This window comes from Calypte anna, chromosome 4A (genome assembly GCF_003957555.1).
Source record: "Calypte anna isolate BGI_N300 chromosome 4A, bCalAnn1_v1.p, whole genome shotgun sequence".
Classification (NCBI taxonomy): domain Eukaryota; kingdom Metazoa; phylum Chordata; class Aves; order Apodiformes; family Trochilidae; genus Calypte; species Calypte anna.
Window position 1 is genome coordinate 41,101,175 of NC_044248.1, and position 18,684 is coordinate 41,119,858.

General features: G+C 36.0%; 1 protein-coding gene across 2 annotated transcripts in view; it reads right to left on the minus strand.

Moving 5' to 3' along the window:
• SEC24B (SEC24 homolog B, COPII coat complex component) overlaps positions 1 to 18,684 on the minus strand; it is a 36,882-nt gene that overhangs the window by 7,175 nt on the left and 11,023 nt on the right. The window contains exons 4-18 of one of the 2 annotated variants that reach the window (XM_030449696.1): positions 14,934 to 15,038; positions 11,466 to 11,546; positions 9,946 to 10,127; positions 9,226 to 9,410; positions 8,039 to 8,141; positions 7,014 to 7,140; positions 6,277 to 6,386; positions 5,229 to 5,341; positions 4,311 to 4,429; positions 3,904 to 3,959; positions 3,406 to 3,612; positions 2,619 to 2,742; positions 1,858 to 2,016; positions 1,376 to 1,549; positions 574 to 684 (exon numbers count right to left, since the gene is read on the minus strand). In XM_030449696.1, coding sequence (XP_030305556.1) covers positions 574 to 684; positions 1,376 to 1,549; positions 1,858 to 2,016; positions 2,619 to 2,742; positions 3,406 to 3,612; positions 3,904 to 3,959; positions 4,311 to 4,429; positions 5,229 to 5,341; positions 6,277 to 6,386; positions 7,014 to 7,140; positions 8,039 to 8,141; positions 9,226 to 9,410; positions 9,946 to 10,127; positions 11,466 to 11,546; positions 14,934 to 15,038 — 1,956 coding nt within the window. The remainder of the gene's footprint in view (positions 1 to 573; positions 685 to 1,375; positions 1,550 to 1,857; positions 2,017 to 2,618; positions 2,743 to 3,405; positions 3,613 to 3,903; positions 3,960 to 4,310; positions 4,430 to 5,228; positions 5,342 to 6,276; positions 6,387 to 7,013; positions 7,141 to 8,038; positions 8,142 to 9,225; positions 9,411 to 9,945; positions 10,128 to 11,465; positions 11,547 to 14,933; positions 15,039 to 18,684) is intronic. The other variant, XM_030449697.1, reaches the window with a different exon arrangement.

Below are 18,684 nucleotides of genomic sequence, written 5' to 3' on the forward strand. Positions count from 1 at the left end.
CTGCTGGACTGAACACATATTTAAGACAAGATACAGAAGCACTATCTATTTCTCTAACGTATTTGTCTATTAATATTCAACACAGCATATACTAAAATGCTTCACAGAGCCATACATGTTCAATGGCAGAGATCAGTCTATGAAACAGCTACTTATGACTTGTAAGTATGGGGTAAGCAAGAATCCTTAATCTAGCAAAAGGACAGAAGCATAAAGAATACCTCAGATGCACTGTGTCAGAAATTCCCTTTTAGTCTCTAAAGTCACTAAAGTGAATGACTTTTTCTTAAGTATGCTAAAGTTTGAGGTAACAACCACAGTGATGATACAAAAATGAGTTTTAATCTAAGTGTGTCATCAATCTTTGCCCTTTAATAAACTCTAGGGAACAATGTAAAGGAATAAAATCATTCTTCTTAAAGAATGAAGTCAAAGTATTCAGACTGTGTAATATTTCAACAGTTTTTGTGTAACTTTTGATTTTATCTTTTGGATTCTCAGGCTCCAATGGTAAAATTAAGAACATATGAATATATATGAATATATATTTCAATCTTCCTGGTCTCTACTCACCCATGTTTGCCAAGAGGCATACAATGGCTTGTACATCTGCTCCTGCATATACATCAGTCAGTGAACTTACTACAGGCAAGCAGAGCGTGTGCACTCGAATTCGACGTTCACCTGATCAAGGTAAGCAGAAATCATCATGCAGTATTCCTGGCACAGGCAGACAAAGTCAGTCATCACATCACATCTCATTCAAGATGCACTCATATGGTAAAAAAAAAAAAATCAGTCAGGAAATGGCTGTAACACTATTTCCTGTTCCTATCTCTTAACCAGTTCAAATTGTGCAATGCTCTAAAGCATTAAAAACACTTATTCCTCACTTCGTAACACAAACTACATTGTAAAATCCACAATAAGTGTCCTGATCTTATAAATGAAGTACAACAAATCCATCCCAAAATTTTGTGGCATCTTCCACAATAGAAAGCAGCTGCCAGTCTTCATGCCCCCCTCCCAGGGTACTACCAGCTCACTCTATTCCATCACGGGTCTGTGATTTTGGACAAAGTGCATGCCAAACATGAATGGATGTTTGTTATTTGATTATTATAAAGGGATGCCTTTTGAGTAAAGGAATCTTGCTGAATCAGCTCTATATAGGATGGAGACAAATTACATTTTCCCATCAACACAGAGTTTATAGAGATTGACATTATGTGATTAACTCAAACAGGCTCACTAACTTTGACAAGGTTCTCTCAGGGTACAGAGAACAACAAAAGGTTGTGGACCTAACCACACAAAAATTGGGTCAGAAGAATAAACAAAAAGCTCAGTGGCCAATTCATTTTAATTTATTTACCTTTGCTGGAAGTATACAAAAGAGCTGTTTGAAAACAAACCAGAGATGTGTCAGTCAGACTCTCCTCAATGGACATTTGCACTGCAAATCCAGCATCAGGATTGACATTGGCAAGGGACAATAAATCAGTGGAGCGTACAAAAAAGTTCCCATGAAAAGTGTGTATTGAAAGACCTAGAAGCAAATAAAATAATTTAGAAAGAGGTTAAAAACAGCACGAGAAACTCCTATCAATAGTTAAAATCCAAAGCCCTCAGGCTATGTTTAAGAAAAGAGTAAAAATACTGATTCTTCACACTTAGCTGAGTGAAGAACAAAACAAGAATAAAAAAAAAGGCAAAATCTAACAGAATTCACACAAAGAAGGCACCTATCTTCAGTGGAGGACAAATAACCTGAAACCTAATGCTGGTTAAGACCCAAGCACAGCCATTAATATGCTCACACCAAGTTTTCCATGTGAGTCAGTATTCCAAACACACCTTTTGTACATCTAATGCGCATAACTGCTTCAAACCCAATCTTCCTTGTCAGGTATCTTTTGAGGTCTTTTTGCAGCTTCTCAGCCTGAGCAGGGTTATGGCTATGATGGAAAGATGGGTAGTAATAGATGCATCCAGCAGAATACTTGGATATGCAAGCTGTGAAGGAGGAAAAGATACAGTTAGGAGATAAAACTAACACAAACATTGTGTCCAACCTTATGCAAGTCACATATTTCAAGTTCATCTATCTGACTCACATTAGTAAGATAACCAGAAATTGCCAGGACTCAGGCCACTGAAGGCAGGGATGAGTCACCCCATTACAGAATTACCTAATTTTTTTACCTTCCTCAATAATACACTTCCCTTACCTTTGGGAACCAAAGCAGCAGTGCACACATAAATAATTAATAGTTTAGGGGCAAAATTACGTGTGTGACTAGGGACAAACCTTGATTTAATATTGAAAGAACTCCATTCCATGCCTAATTTTATTAATTCTTTGCTGTCTGGCTGTTACCTGTCCTTCAGCAGGAGAACACTCTCTCATTTAAAACTCTAAAATCCCAGAGTATTACCTGATACCACCAACCCAATACTCCTGATAGCAGCTCCAAAATCAATCCCTACCCAGCATTAGATGAACTTCTTAAAGTGCAAAAAGATTAACATGATTTAAGAACTCCTGAAGTCCTTTGTGTTTTTGAAGATAGACAAGAGTGTGGAAAGAGTGAATGTATACATTAGGTACTCCTTACCAAGAGAAGCTAGATCAGAATATTGTGAACTTAAGAGAAATAAATCCACAGCAGTCTGCTGGCCTGAGCAGTCCAGTGCCAACTTCTTATAAAAATCTGTTGCTGGACCAAGATGTTGGACCACCTTTGGTGAATAAATTACATGGGAAAGAGTTAAGTCAATGAGCATGCTCTTTTAAGACTTTATAAAAGAAAAGACATAGCAAAGTATCTAGCAAAAAAAAAAACCCCAAAACCAAAGAACACTAGCAAAATATCATAAGTTTCCTTTAAGCAATAATTTATAGGCATTTCCACCTGCAGAAATTGTTTGCCTGATGCTCCATCTTATTTTAGTTTGCATTTCCAAGCAGTTATAATCCTAGTGCCAAGGAAGTTAAGGTTCTCATAAAAATACACATTCATGTAACTATGTAACACCAGATGAAGTAAAAGGCCATTAAAAAAAGAGAAATCATGTTTTAGGTCTATAATTTAATATTTCTTGCTTTGATTCAAAACCCAGGTTGATATTAACTGAGACAGAGGTTTTTGCAGCTTCTGTAGCTTGCCACCAAAAGCTATGGACCTAAGGCTCAGAAGACAGCTCATGCACTCTGAAACAATTAATACCACACATATGTGTATAAAGTAGTGACCTTAAACACACACAGACACTGAATAATTAAAATGTGAGTTGTTACAGAAAAATCCCACAGGAGTTGATCTGCAGAACTATGCAAGTCAGAAGGACACAGTCAGTCCCTGTTCTCACAAGATGAGTAGAGTAAAGGAAGTTTTTTTGTACCTTTGTGCTCGACCTTTGATTGGGATCTTCTCTGGAATGCAGCAGCCCTGCTCCTAAAGATGGTAACTGTGTTTGAAACACAGATATCCGACCACCCGTGGGAGACATCAGTTTAAATGCAGCTTGAAGAGCAGGGCCCAGAGCACTGTGTGTTTCTCTTGTATTGGTGAACATATTTGGCAAGGCATTCAGTAGATCTTTTATCAGCTGCAGAACAGATTGGAAAGGGTTTTGAGATTTTGCAAGCTCCTACTACTTCTAAAAAAACTGCATTGTCATAACTGAAGAGGAACAATCAGCACAAATGGTTCAGCTTAGTTTCAATGCCCTGAGGAAAACAAACTCATGGTTTTAAAAACAATGATTAATCAAACAAGCAGCATGTAATACTTTTGTAATTAAAAAGTAGCATTGGAATGTCAGACTATGAGTTCAAGGTGTAAAAAGAACCTCTACTTTGAATATTAAACACTAATGAGATATTATGAACAATCATACCTCTCTGCTTTCATGGAGGTTTACAAGTAAACTATCTGGTGTAGGTAGGAAAATATCTGGAGGGAGAACAGAAACAAGCATTTTATTGAAGATAAAAATAAAATCAGAATAGAACAAAACATTTCACTGACCACTGCTCTATATACCATGAAATACAGCCTACTTTTCTGATAGATGCATTAGAGGGAATAATACAGACTGTACAAAGGTTCTTTTATCAAAGCAAAAGTAACGTTTGAATTTCTCTTCTTAAACAACTCCTTCTCAGTAGTTAGTGCAAGATTATTTTAAAAATTATATTCCCTCTATGTTCAATAACATCGAGCTAAAACCAGGACACCAGAGAGATTCTTATAGGGGAAAAGAAGCTTTTCAAAAATTTTAGTTTCCATTTCATTTTTACTTACCATCAATATCTGAGACAATCAGCATCTGAGGCTGGGACAAACCTTCTTGCAAGTTGTAAAACTGAACAGTGCTGTCAAAGGTTATGAACCCTATTCTTGTTCTCGAGTCTCCAGGCAGCCTGAAGCATTAAAAAATAAACTATTAAGCCTGAAATTTCTCTTTCTCAAGACACACACACACACAGCTCCTGCTGATATTAGCAGAGTCTCAGCTAAGAAGTCAGAGTAAAAGAAAGGAAATCTGAAATATGAACAAAAGTAATATTTCTTCAGTATTATCTGAAAAGCTGGGATAAGTGTTACAGATGAGGACTCAATATTGATGTTTTGTTCCATGACAGAACTTAGTAATGATATTAAAACATTATACTGACACAAAGAACATAGTCTTATCAGTTCTTAAACTGAAAATAGTACATTCTACTTATTTATAAATCAAGAACCCCATTTACTAATGTAGTTACAAAGTACTTACAAATCTAAACCACAATCCACTGTTTCTACAATGCAACATACTTATTTCTTATATGGACCATATTTCTTTGTATAGCATTAAAAATACAAAAAGAAGAACTAAATGGGACTTCTCAAATGAAACACAAAACATCAGCAACTGCTTAGAAGCATGATGGCAAACAAAAGCAATATAAGCAAATACTGGTTTTACCATCTGGGTATATAAATTAATTGCATGTACTGACTTTTCTATGAAGTTAACATGAGATTTTATTAATTTTCTTAAAATAATATAGCATGTTTTCAATGTTGATTCTGTTGACAGAATCTTAGGCAACAGAACTTCTGTCCTTTAGGGACATAATGTTTAAGCATTATATATAAGTTTTATGCAAAATGCTAAGCTAATAGTAGTTCACAATAACACATGAGCTCATTTAAAAAGGTTATTTATATTCTTACTTGTCTAGGTTTTCCAGCAATGACTGGCAGACTATTGTCAAATATCCAGCCTCCACTGCATTATGAGACACATCTAAAACAAATAAATATACCGCAGGCTGAGGAGGACGAAGCTACAAAGTAAAAAAAATAATAAAAAAAAGGTTCAAAAATCATATATAAATAAATGTTTTAAATGATTAGTCATTAGAAAGGGATGTGGGAAAAAGGAACACTTAGAAGAATGCAAGGCACACATTATGCAATAAAATAAAATGGATTTACTAAGAGACATCTAGATAGACTGAAACACCATTCCCAGAGGTTAATTAATAACCACCACTTTTAAAAAGCAGAGCATGTTATGCTTCAGAACAGAAATTAGGTTTTTTCATTTCTCCTTCCAACTGTGAACTCAAACATGGCTCTCAGGTGCCAGATATGGAATTCCCTCTTCAAAAAACCATTGCTCTTTCAGTATGTGGGCAATGCAATCCATGAAATGGGGTTAAAATATCCTCCCTACATCCTTTTCCCAGCCAGACAACAAGCTGAATTTATTCACTGTCAAATGTCTTGGCCACAGTGTTCCAATTCAAAGACAAGAGAAAAGTTTGGTTTTGCTGTTAATAATGTCATTATGAGCAGGGCTTTTTCCCAGGCTTTCCTTTTTCAAGACTACCAGAGCAATTGTAGGTTGATTCCCAGCTAGTTAGAATTATTCCTGTCACAATTACTAAGTAAAAATTTGGAACCAAATTAATTATCTCATTATTCCATCACTGGTCTTTCAAACCTGTTCCAGACAAAGGAGGCACAAACTGCAGTGCATCAGCCTCAAACCAGACTAATGACCACACACAGTGCAGCTGCCTTTAGCTGGCAAGCCTCTGAATATTTACCTTTGCCAGAACTCAAAATAAATATGAATTTCAACTATTCCTGGCTGTGAAGAGGATCTGAGCAGGAAAATCAATGCACACCACTGAAGGAATATGCAACATTCATTTTAAAAGCATTTATGTTAACATGCAATTGCTATTAAGTTGTCAAGAAAACTTTTTTTTACCATATAGTCTGAGGAAGCAATGAATTCTACTGTAGAATTCTGGACCTCTGGCCTTTTGTGAGGCTCTCCATAGGATCGTGTCAGAGGATTATACATAAATTCTTCAGGAACTATTTAAAAAAAAGAAAACACAAAAAATTTTATATATTTTTCAGCAAATAAAAACCATTATGACAGCTAAAAGCAAATTAATCCAGACATATTTCAATTATCAGTAACAATAGAAAAAAATTTCACATTCAAGGCACATAAAACAAAGGAACATTTCAAGTATGCCAAGCAACATCATAGTTAAGTAACTGGAAACAAAAAAGTTGTATTAAAACCAGCAATATAGCCCCAATTAATCAGCCAAACTTCAAACCACTAATGCAAAGAGAGGATTTCACAACAAGCTACAATTTTACTGTGCCTCATAAACTGTCTGGGATTGCAGACAGTATTTGTCACCGTGTTTCCACTTGCACACTGCAACAGCAACCAAGCTGAGTAAATCGATGATGTTATCCAAGTAACTGGGATGATGATTACATTTTCTTCATCTCCCAGAAAATTGCAAACTAAATTTCTGCTTCAGGAAACAGCCAGCACCATCTGACTTACAACCCAGAGATTTCAAAAAACATCTTAAGAACACTGGCATTATTTTCATCTGAAGTATCCCATGGATATATGATGATGTCATTTTATAAATGCCAGCATCTCCTGGCATTTATCTCTCCTCCTAATAAACTTACCATCATTAACTCTGTAGCACAGATTGCATTTCCACCTCCTCTGGTCAATAAAAGAAACAAAAGGGTTGATGTATGTCCTGCAGGATCTGCATCTTACTATTGTGCTTGATGTTATTACTGGTAATTGCTAAAAAGAAACAAGAGAAAGCTGTAACAAAGGTACACAATACCTTTAGTGGAAAACATTACTGTGCACTTCAGTGTATAAAAGCTTCATAAGACTAAATATTCTAATGTTTTTCCTTTTACCTTTTTAGCTCATTTTCAGAAAGAGTAATCATGCCTATTAAAAATACCCTCCCCCTTTAAAATGAGCAGAAATAACAATTAACTGTCTTAATCCAAACTCAAAAATCAAAGATCTGCTAAGATTTTTCATTAAATTACTTTAAATTCCACATTTACAACACCACAGCTACTGTGGGAGAAGGAATTGTGAAAGACAAGATAACTTTGGGTTACTGGAGTAGCCAGGCAGTAAACTTTACACAAGGAGCACACGTTATACAAAAAGATATCCTAATAGACAAGTTATTTAACTCTTTACATATACACAAATAAATTAGATGGAGAGAAGCTGCTTAACAGATATGATTAGAGCTTTAATCTTGCATTGTGCTACCATTTATTGACAGCATCTATCATGCCAGCAATACATCCACAACATCAGATGCATGATACGAGCATGCACACTCAGTATGAGGAGCACCTCTCTTCAAGAAGGCACTGGAAACAACTTTTCAAGAGGTATCTGACAGTTCTGAGCCCCACAAACATAATTCAGAGCTTCAGAGAACCACAGGCAAAGACTTCCAGCAATAAGGAAAAAATTACAAAGAGCTTTCTCACTAATTTCAATGAAGTAGCAACTTCAAGGCTTTTTTTTCCTCTCTTCTAAAAGTTGCAAATGGTGAAATTTAGCAGAAGTAGAAGACTCAGAGTTCATTCTGTTTTGTTGTTTGAATGAAAATTAAAAATGCATACATTAAATACATAAATGGAAAGAAAAAACTCAGGCACTTTACCGTTAGGTCTCTGAAGGGATGTAGCAACAAACCTAGAGGAAGTTTAGCTTTGTTTAACAAAGCCTGTGTCTGGGGAATATTTGTCAGTGTACATCGAAATGAGCTGAAAGGAAAGAAAAACTTTATGTTAAGAATGAAAGCTTAAAAGATGTTAAAAACATTGTTTTAAAGAAATTTGATTTTAAAGAATTTTGAAATTTAGAATGATCCTGCTTCACAAAGGTGATTTAATTCAAAAAATAATGTATCAAAGAGGTTAAAAAAGCCTCATGAAGAAATAAAAGAAATATTTCCCTGCTCCCCAGTTGAGTAGTTCAGCCATGCAAGCATATCAAAATTATATTTATAAAGCAATAAAGCTGCTTTAGTTACAATGCTCAATGTAAATTGATTTTTAATTAACCATAGGAACCAAAGGAAGAATACAGTATTCACTAGTTTTCAGAAAGTAATATTTATCTGAGAAAGCAATAGAACAAGATGACAAATACTGAGAGAATCAAAATCTTTTGTGTATGTAAAGTGGAGGATGGACTTCTGGATAAATAAAGGGCAAAAAAAAACCCCAATGCACACACAATGCTGTCCAAAAACAGCATAAGAAGAACTTCAAGACCCTCAGTTTTCTGATGGGACCATGCGTTGTCACGAGGGCAGTAAGCTGTGTTAATTTGGGGCAATTAATAAAACTTCTGGAATTAGAATTAAGATCTTTGGGTGAGAGAAAAGTCCGCTGCACCTTCCTGTACTTGACCTGGGACAGTCTTGGAGGCAAAAATCAGGATTACCTCCATAAAACACACAGTTTATTCAGTGTGTTTAGGCATGATCATCATCATTTTCTGGGAAAAAATCCTATGCAATATTACAAAAATATTCTATGCAATGTACTGTATAACATCAGGTGTTTATTTTTTTTTAGCTGGATAAAACAAGTCAAATATTTGAGTAGGTTTCTTAATGTTTTAGTAAGTGAGCTACACTCAAACTGCATATAATGTCTTCTGATAGCAGGACAGTTTCAGCATTTGTGTAAGGATGCAGAAGATAAACTTATGTTGAGGTGAAAGGGGTTTTGTTATCACAAAGATTTCAAGTCAAGAGTCAGCTCAGACATTTTTTGACACTTAAAAAAATCTTTAGTCTCTAAAAAGTCTAAGATGCTGATCTAGACACAATAAACTTACTCTGGACTGCAGTTTAATTTCCTAAGATCAGAATTCAAGTTAGGCACGGGTGCTGGAACTGAAGATACAGGCAAAATATTTCTATCTTGTGTAAGGTTGACTGGCCTCAAGCTTTCTGGCTGCTGAGAATGCTGTAGACTTAACCCTCCTAAGGAAGAGGAGAGCTGGTTCACACTTGGATATTGCTGAAAAAAAAGCAAGAGCATTGCAAATGGATAAACAAAATCACATTTAAATAACAACCTCAGAAAACCCAAAAAGAGCTGTATGGGAGAAATTTTAAAATGCTTAGACAAACGTGGCACATCTTTCACATATGTAACATGGGACAAAATTCAAATTCATGACAAAAATCAACACTGGAAGTCAGAAATAAAACACTTCCACACACCCCTCCACCCAATGTTACAAAGTAACTTTTCCAAGTTACAGAAACCGGTTTTATATATTTGTTTTTTAATTAAAGCAAAACACCTTAGAAAATGAGAAAAAAGGCACTTCTGAGGCTTGGTCATCCAACCTCAAGCAAGGCAAACATCTAAGTTGGAGGATGTTGCTCAGAACTTTGTTCAGCTGAGCTTGAAAACAGTGAAGGACTGAAGATTTCACAGCAAAATCTTTTGGAAGAGACTTTTCCCTCTGAGGTCCCTTCCAACCCAGCCTATTCTATGATTCTATGGAGTTACTTCCTGAAGTCACTTTTAAATTAAAAATACACACCTGTGGATAGTGCTGAAACCCAGGATGGTGTCCCAGGTTACTGGGCTGCACAGGAGCAGGTGGGGCTGCATTTTGGTAGCCAGGCTGCAGTGTTGGATAGCCATAGCCAAAGGGTTTGGAAGCTTTTGATGTTTGGGGGACTGCTGGAGCAGGAACTGGGCTGCTGGTCACTGAACGTGTCTCTGGAAGGACAAAAAGAAATCTACTTACTATTTCTTTATTAGTTTAAGTGTAAACTCCTGGATGCTCAACAAACAACACTTTGTCCAGGAATAAGCTTTACATTATCCATCAAGTTGTTTATCTGCACAGACCAAAGGAGGATTATTGCAATTATGCTGATAATCATGCTGATGCATAGGAAGATGACCATAGACTTGCATAACTACTAACAAAAACCTTAAAATATTTCATATGACCAAAGAAGTAGAAACCCCTTAGAATATTTTTTTATTCCATTTTTATTATTATTATTTTATTATTTATAGAATAATTTATTATTATTTTATTTTTATTGCACTTGATATAAACCACAAAGAGACCACTCATGCCTAGTTTCTCCTCAACTACATATAAATAATACCTATACTTTTAAAGCATAAGGCAACAGAACTCTCAAAAAGTAGACACAGTGCTTTCCTTGAAGGAATGAAAGTCCCTCCTGTATGTGCCTGTAGCACAGTTTGGTCCCACTATTTCTAAGGCCAACTAAAAGTAACACAAAGATCTAAATTTGTAACAGATGTTAAGACACAAAACTACTCTTTACAAAGGTCTACAAATTCAAGTTTCAGAGGAATTTAAGCTTGGTGCAACCCGCCAGGAAAAGCAGCAGGTGAAGAAACCAACAAAATTATGTTTAGAACATGCTTCCAGCAGAACCTCAGGGGTTAGTCATTAGGAACAACTCAGAACTTGTAATCCTGAAGCCATGTCCTCTGCTACCCTTACAGCTTGAGCTATGTGGGCAGCAGTACTGGCACTTGATGGATTTCATGCAGAACCAGAGCAATGTCAGGAAAGGCCCCCCAGATAATCCAGTTATTTAAAATACTGGCTAACAAAACTACACTGACCAATGTCTTTTCCTCCTGCTCTCAATATGAAAGCTCTACAGACTTCAAGACTGGGGTAATAGCTCATAAATTCACTGAAAACATCTCCAGTGGGATGTCAGCTGATGTCTATAGTCAGTCAAGCATGCAGTGGAAGCCAGAGCAAGATGACAGCTTTCACCCAGAGCATCCTTTCTGCATTACACTCAATATTACAATGGGAAGTATGACTTCTGATACAGGTAAGTTTTATTAAATTGTCAGTCCAACTTTAGTGTTTAAACTATGAAAAGTGATTGAAAAGGCAAGGTATGTTCTCCCTGCTGATCTCACTCCTTTCACAGGCATTTCCTTTAACATACATGTTAAAGATAAACAACACCAGAAACAGGAAAAAACTCCAAAACATAAACACCTAAGTCTTTAAACAAACAATTCAGCAGTAACATGTGATAAATAGCTTACCTGGATAGCCACCTCCTTCCAGTGCATCATAATTGTTCAGAACAGGAGAGGCACTGCTAGTAGTTGAGGAACTATCAATTGCTGGGGGAGGAAAACAGATTAAAGTTAGGTATGTCAGAAAGAGCAAATTTTTGAGAAATAGGAGAGTCAGAATTCCTAAAACTTTTGTTAAGAAACTGTCAAAGAAAGATCCTGGGAAAAAACAAAACAAAACAAATTGAGCCCTAAAACTTGGAAGCTATCACCACTGCAAAGAGGAGGGGGAGGAAGAGATAAACAATTCCCATATAAGAGAAACAAGCACATGCCCAGCAAGAGAAAAAAGCAATGGATTTTGACAAAGAAAAAGGTTGTTTCCTTAAATAAAAAGTATTTTTCTATCAAACCAAAAGTTTTTTCTAGACTACATCAACTGAGGCAATGTCCACTGTGTTTAACATGGTCTCTAACTCCAAACAAGAAAAGATTCCCATTGTTTCCAGAGTACTTAGGTACCATCCCCACCTCCAAGCAAAACTGTCAAGTATTTCAATCTTTCCTCCTTTCTGTACTGCTGTAATTCAGAGCTTCTGTTTCCAACTGAAAGTTTCTATTTTCCATTGAACACTGACAAGAGGTTTCAGCTTCAGCCAGAAGAAACAGCTACTCCTGGTACAGCAAGCAATAACTATGGAAAAGTTAAGTAGCCAGAGTAAAAAAGCCACAGGGACACACAGGTAGTTGTTACTACTGAAGAGACCTCTTAATGCTTAATTTTTAGCTCACTCTATGCAGGTAACTTAGATAACTTCCTGCAAAGCACTGTAAACAAAACCATATTTAAAATCATTCCTTCCAATGGCATTTTATATATAAATCCTAAGAAAAATTGCCATAAAGGCTAAATGTATCTGCTCCTAAAACACCCCGAGACATGAAGTACAACAGAAAACAAAAGGTATAATTAAAGAAATCAAAACAGACAATGACATATGTAACATTTGTGGCAGAAGAGTCAAATGAGGTTCAGTGATATTGTTTAACTATGAAAGATCAACTGTAATCCCCCATTCCATTGTGAAGCTGAAAACTTCAAGGTTGGAACAATTAAGATTTCATCCCCTTTCAGTTAGTATTTCCCACATACAGAAACATGACCTCACTTCAAGAATTAAAAGAATTATGTTCTCTCTCCACTGGAAAATAAATACTTGACTCAAAAAATGAGTTGTCCAGTTTTCTGCAGACCAGAAGTAGCTTCAAAATCAAAGCTCATCACGTGTGTAATGGAAATCTCAGATTACCAATCAATAAAAACCACAAAATTTCCATAAAATTAAATGAGTTTTCCTATGCCTAAGTTGAGCTACAGCAGATGTCAAAGCTTAGTTTAGTATAATAAGATAAAGAAAATGTTACAAAGACAAAAAAAAGGCTTTATGAAGAAAAAAAAATACAAAATACTTCTTGTACAAGAGTAATACTTACACTTTTACAGTTAGATAATTATTTTACAAGTGTAACTTTAGATTTTGCCTCTTTGGTGACATAGCTAAAGATATAACTACTAAAAGAGACAAAACCCCCTCACCTAAGCTACACAAATATAAGCAACCTGATGTCCAGCATCTGTTCTTTTATAAAGCCACTGGCACAGTCTGAGCTGGAAACCTGTCTATGGTATCTGTTCAGGATTTGCATTAACTCCTGGTGATGGGGTATAAAAGAGGATGTTTATTAATTAGGCAGCCTATGTAATGAACCTGGGTGTGTAAGATAAATTTAAATACAAGCATAGATCAGAGGCTACAAGCTCTACAGAAGTAGAGAACTTGGTAGAAAGGTGGCAGAGTGTATGAAAAAATTCTCTCTGGTAGGTTTAGGGAACAAAGTAAGGAGACAAAGGTTGCAGCTGATAAAAGAAGGAAAATTCCAATGTGTCATTTGACAGAAACCTTGGCATGGGATTAGGCAAAGATGATAATTATCTGCAGATAATTCTGTAGGTAGTCCCACAACAAAGCCAAACAAAAACCACACCCACAAAATTATCTCCTTGCTCTTTTAGCACCCTCTTTAGAATGCAGAGTTCAAAGAGCAGCTGCATCACAACAAACCTTATATCCCAGAGTAAAATTGTTTTTCAGCTGGTCAAGTCTCATCACAGCCATAGCATTAGGAAAAAACCTGGTATCTAAAATGAGGAAGTATCCCCAGACTTATAAAGATGCTATTTCACCAGTCATTATGCATAACTGAACACTCAAGCCTGCTGAAAGACTGAAGGGGTTGCCATGTGAAGTCTAAGAAAGTAAAGAAACTGAACCAATAATCTAAAACAGAAAGAATTACACAGGATATGCAAAGTTTCCTAATATTTATGCTCCACTAAGGGTGGGGTTAATAATATCACTTATACTTACTGCAGTCTGCAAATACTGTCCTGCTCTGGCTGAAAGTTATCTTCAGCTGAAAATGCCTGCTTAGGGCACACTAAGCTATTGTCAAAGTATTCTGGTTTTATGATTACTTTAATAAAATTCAGCATTACCTGGCACTGATTTTTATCTGCCCAGTTACAGTATGAATTACAAGTTTAAAGCAAAGTTACAGAAGTCTGCCATCCAAATTAATACTCAAAGCCAGCAGGTGAAAATGGGAGCAGTGTATCAACACTAGGTGTGTATATTAATATGAATATAATATGTATATTAATGCCTAATGTTTAATCTCAAAAAGCTTTTTACACTTTTATCACTCAGATATGAAACTACCATTCAAGAAACTAAGGAGGTGAGAAAAACTAAAATTAGGCAATTCTGGCAAAACACAGGCAGAATCCTTGCAACCAAGAACATAACATTTTGATCACTCAGAACAGCTTCTTAAAAAAAAAAAAGTAAGCAAAATTTTTAGTTCCCCATAAGGCAAGCAGGTTAAAACTGAACTTATGTGCCTAACCATAGACACACATTTTAGAAGGAGGAACAAAAAAGCAGCAAAGATTAATTTACTATCTTAAAAGCACCTATTACCTTTCAATATTTATTTTACTACCTTAATTTTAAGAGTCCCCTAGATGTAAAAAGGGAAACAAGGCAAACACTGTTTAATGTAACAACACAAATGGCATCTAGTTCATTAACATAAGCAATTACCAGCCCAAGTCCTAGTCCTATCTTCAGTTTAGAGGTTAAAATTGACTGCAAATCAAAATATTAAGAATATGAGTCTTGTAAGTTGTGAATAATACTTTGTTAGATACATAAAACCTGTGGCAAGAAGATGACAAATAAAAAGACTGTTTGCTGACCCCTACAAAACACCTTCTTGTTTATTATACAACTGGGAAATTTTTAGATAGCTTGATACATGATAAGTCAGAGTGATATTTCTGTCTTAAAGGAAAAGAAAGCTTCAGGGGATGGAAATATGGAACAAAAGTTGAGTAGGGAGAGAACAAGATACTGGTGTAAAGCTAAAGCCAACCTGCTTCCTCATCCTCCTCATCCTCTTCCTCATCATCTGAACTTGATGACAAGGGAGCTGGTGCAGAGCTAGCTTGATTATTAACATATCCACCATACTGCATGCCTGTGAAGTGGAAAGCACAAACACAAAAAGAGTCAGACAGACAGAAAGATGAGAAACGAAAGTCTCAAATCATTGCATTAAAAGTGAGAGAAATTAGCCATTCTAGAGAAAATCCCAACATGCAGAAAGTTAAACCTATAACCCTAGGCTACAGAACTTTAGTTTCTACATGAACTATATGAGCAGCAGAAGCAGTTTTTAGTGGGCTAGGTTAGCAAAGTATAAGTAGCACATGGAAATCAGCAGGGAATTTAACATATGTGTGTGTGAATGTGCAGGTACATCAGGAATTTAAACATGGATATTAAATATATATGTAGAAAATCTCTGTCCACTGCAATACTTTTGGAGGATAATACATTGAAACTAACTTGTTCCTTTCCAGGTAAGTCCAAATTGGGTTATGAAAACATGAACAAACCTTTGCCTGGCACACATGCTCCTTTTAAGACAGGAATAATTTATGGTGAACTTCTGAATGCTGTCAGGTATTAATGAAATGCATTGCTGCTGCAACATGTGAGAGTACAAACACACACCTTCACACTCAGTGAAACTGAAGCTAGGTGAGCCTGACAACGTGGTTGGTCTTACACCTAAACTAGTGCCTAAATTCAGGCTTACAGCCCATATTTAAGCACTTAAATACACTACTCACTTTTCAGATCTGGTGACAACTGTTACCACTGTCACCTCCAAACCATAACCTCTTAAGTTTGGTAGTGGGTCATTTTTGGTTGGTTTTTTTTGTTTTTGTTCTTACAGTGTCTACTCTAAACATATATGAAATATACACAAACACAGCACATACATACACCATTTTCCAAAAGAGAAAAGCATGCAGCAATGGCTTATAGTTAGCTTCCTACATTACTCATTATTCATGCAATTTCAGCACCTCCAAGGAATCTTAAGTTTCTCTTGCCATGTGGCAGGTTACAAGGATTTTAAATATTCCTGTAGTCAGGATGAGACATCCTAAATAAATGCAAGTGACCACTGTTTCTCTTTTAGCTTTTGCAAGAAAATCTCCTTATTCTTCAAAACTCTTTCCAAATTTTTCAGACTCTTGAGAGTTTGGGCTTTTTTTCCCTGCAGCAGCAGTTTGGAACCATGACAATAGTTCTTTATTTTAACACTTTAAAACACTACAGAAGTGTTCTAAGCTACATATAATCTGAAACCATAATGGTAATTAACAATCCCCTCATCCACAACTTTAATCAACTATATCAACCTTTATTTTATTTAAACTATGGGCTAAAAAAGCTGTTAGTTTCATGGCTTCTTAAAAAGGTTTAGCAAATGAACCCAAGGGGACAACTTCAATTTCACTTAAAAACCAGAGTAAAGGTGAAGAGTAGAATACTGGAAGAAAACAAAGCAAAACTACCACAAAAATTCTTTAGAAGCTGAATTTTTACACAAAGGTCAGAGCAAGCAGAGACTGGCACTATTTCACCCTATGAAGTGCACTGACACTCCTACAATTCCAATAGTTTCTCCACAAGAAAAATAATCACAATGATGAAGGTAAAAATCAACCCAAGAGTAGATGAGGTACAATGCTTCAGTTCCTCCACAATGCTAAAACACAGGACTAACTCAAGTGATTCATAAATCCATTTTTTATGATGGCTACTGGATACACTTGATAAGAAAGATACAAGAAAAACAGTTTCTGTGCAAAACCACACTTCAGCCAAGGAGAACATGTCTTTTCTCAGGCTTGAGAGAGCTACTGAGAAATAAGACAGAACAAGTGCATTATTGGGGAGGAGAAAAAACAACCCAAAATAATTGACGTGCAAGTAAAAGGGAAAAAAAGTCAGGATGAGAAAGAAGAGATGCACTGCAACACAGAGATGCAAAGACAGACCTCTAACAAATACAACAGACACAGGAAAAAAAGCAAGCAAATATACCTGGAAAAGTCATGGCAAGGCAAAAATTTCAAGCATGGGCAGATGAGAGAAAGACTGAATTAGTCATTCTACTGATGCTACTTTACAACCTTTGGTATGTTTTTTGGAAAACAAGCAACCTCCTACTGCTAACACTCCCCTTTTCCAGTCACTGCTCACGTATATAAAGGATGCATGTCTTCAGAAACAATATAAAAAAAGAGATATAAAAATACTCTAGTGATAGAGAAATGTAGTGACCATGAGCTACATCACCAAGTATCCTATTGAGGCAGGGCTGGTTTGACTCTTAGCAGCCTTATGAATTTCTGTAATTTTATTTCCCTGGTTTGCCAGCAGTTCTACACACTTGTGACTTCAGGATGCTCCTGTATTGTGCTAGCACAACTGCCCAGCCACAAAAACAATCTGGGAACTGATCTGGCTGAAAATAAACAAATTTAAAACATAATTCTCAAGTGGAGAAGCTTCCAGTTCACTGCACTGCAGTGCTGCCAGTAGAGGGGAGCAAGAAACTGAAGGACATTTGGGTGGCTGAAAACACCATGTTCCTTATCATGATTTCTGTTGTGACAACCCAGTTCTGCTCAGTACTTTTTCCAGAGCTGCCAATAATGTTGAAGTCTAATATTCTTAAAACTGCAAAAGCTTACTTTGAAATAATTTATTGAGATTACTTCATAGGTCTGTCTTCACATGGAACCATGTAATCTAAATAGCTGCAATTTTCTTGGAATTTCTATACCCTGCTACCAGTGTACCTGTAATATAAAAATACCACACTAAGGCTTTATCCCACTAGATTTTACAGCAACAAATGTAGGTGGGAGGACATGGAAGAATAAACTGAGATAAAAACTTGTTTGCCTACGGAATAAATCAACTATTCAGGTATTTTAAGTACATTCACTTATACCATGAAAGACTTCAAAAAGCAAAGCACATATTTTATGTAATTTAAGTTTCATAACGGAGGCCCCACCTCCAAAAAGGAAAATTAAATAAGCACATGCAAAAATAAACTATATTCTGAAGTTCTACAAATGGCTCTCTACATTAAGATCTTGATATTACACACAGTAGTTTGTACAAAATGAACCCTTTTCTTCCCTGTTCTTAAACTCTTTAAATTATCTTCATTTACTCTTTAGCCCCTCTCATCAACACAGAACCTAAGGAAGCCTACAAATAACTTCCAGTCAGGCCACACGTTTTCAAAGTTCACCTCTAGGATGCTGTTTTCAAGTAAATTGGTTTATGTGCATTAACTTCTTTACTGATATTTATGCAAGATTTATGTAAGATTAAACAGGGTTTAATACATTTTAAGTTTTTTGACTTGTTAGAACATAGCCAAGTAAACAATCAACATATTTTAATTCTGTATAGGAACGCCCACATTGGAGCTTAAAACAATGAAATCTGCTTTAAAAGTTAATTCACACAGGTTTTCCAGAATGCTTTTATGTAGACAACACTACTCTGGAAGAAAAAAATCAGACTATTTAATCTCTGCATCAGAAACTCACTTGGAATTCTAAATGGGTAGACAAACATCCAGTGTATGTGTTGGATTTTTTCTGCAGGTTAACTTCTACAAATGAAGTCATAACACATAATTGTTGAGAAAGAGATATTGGAAGAGTCCATTATGCATTTCAGACTCTTCAGATGAAACTGGGGGAAGAGTTTGAAGCCTTTTAATGTTCATATCATCTCAA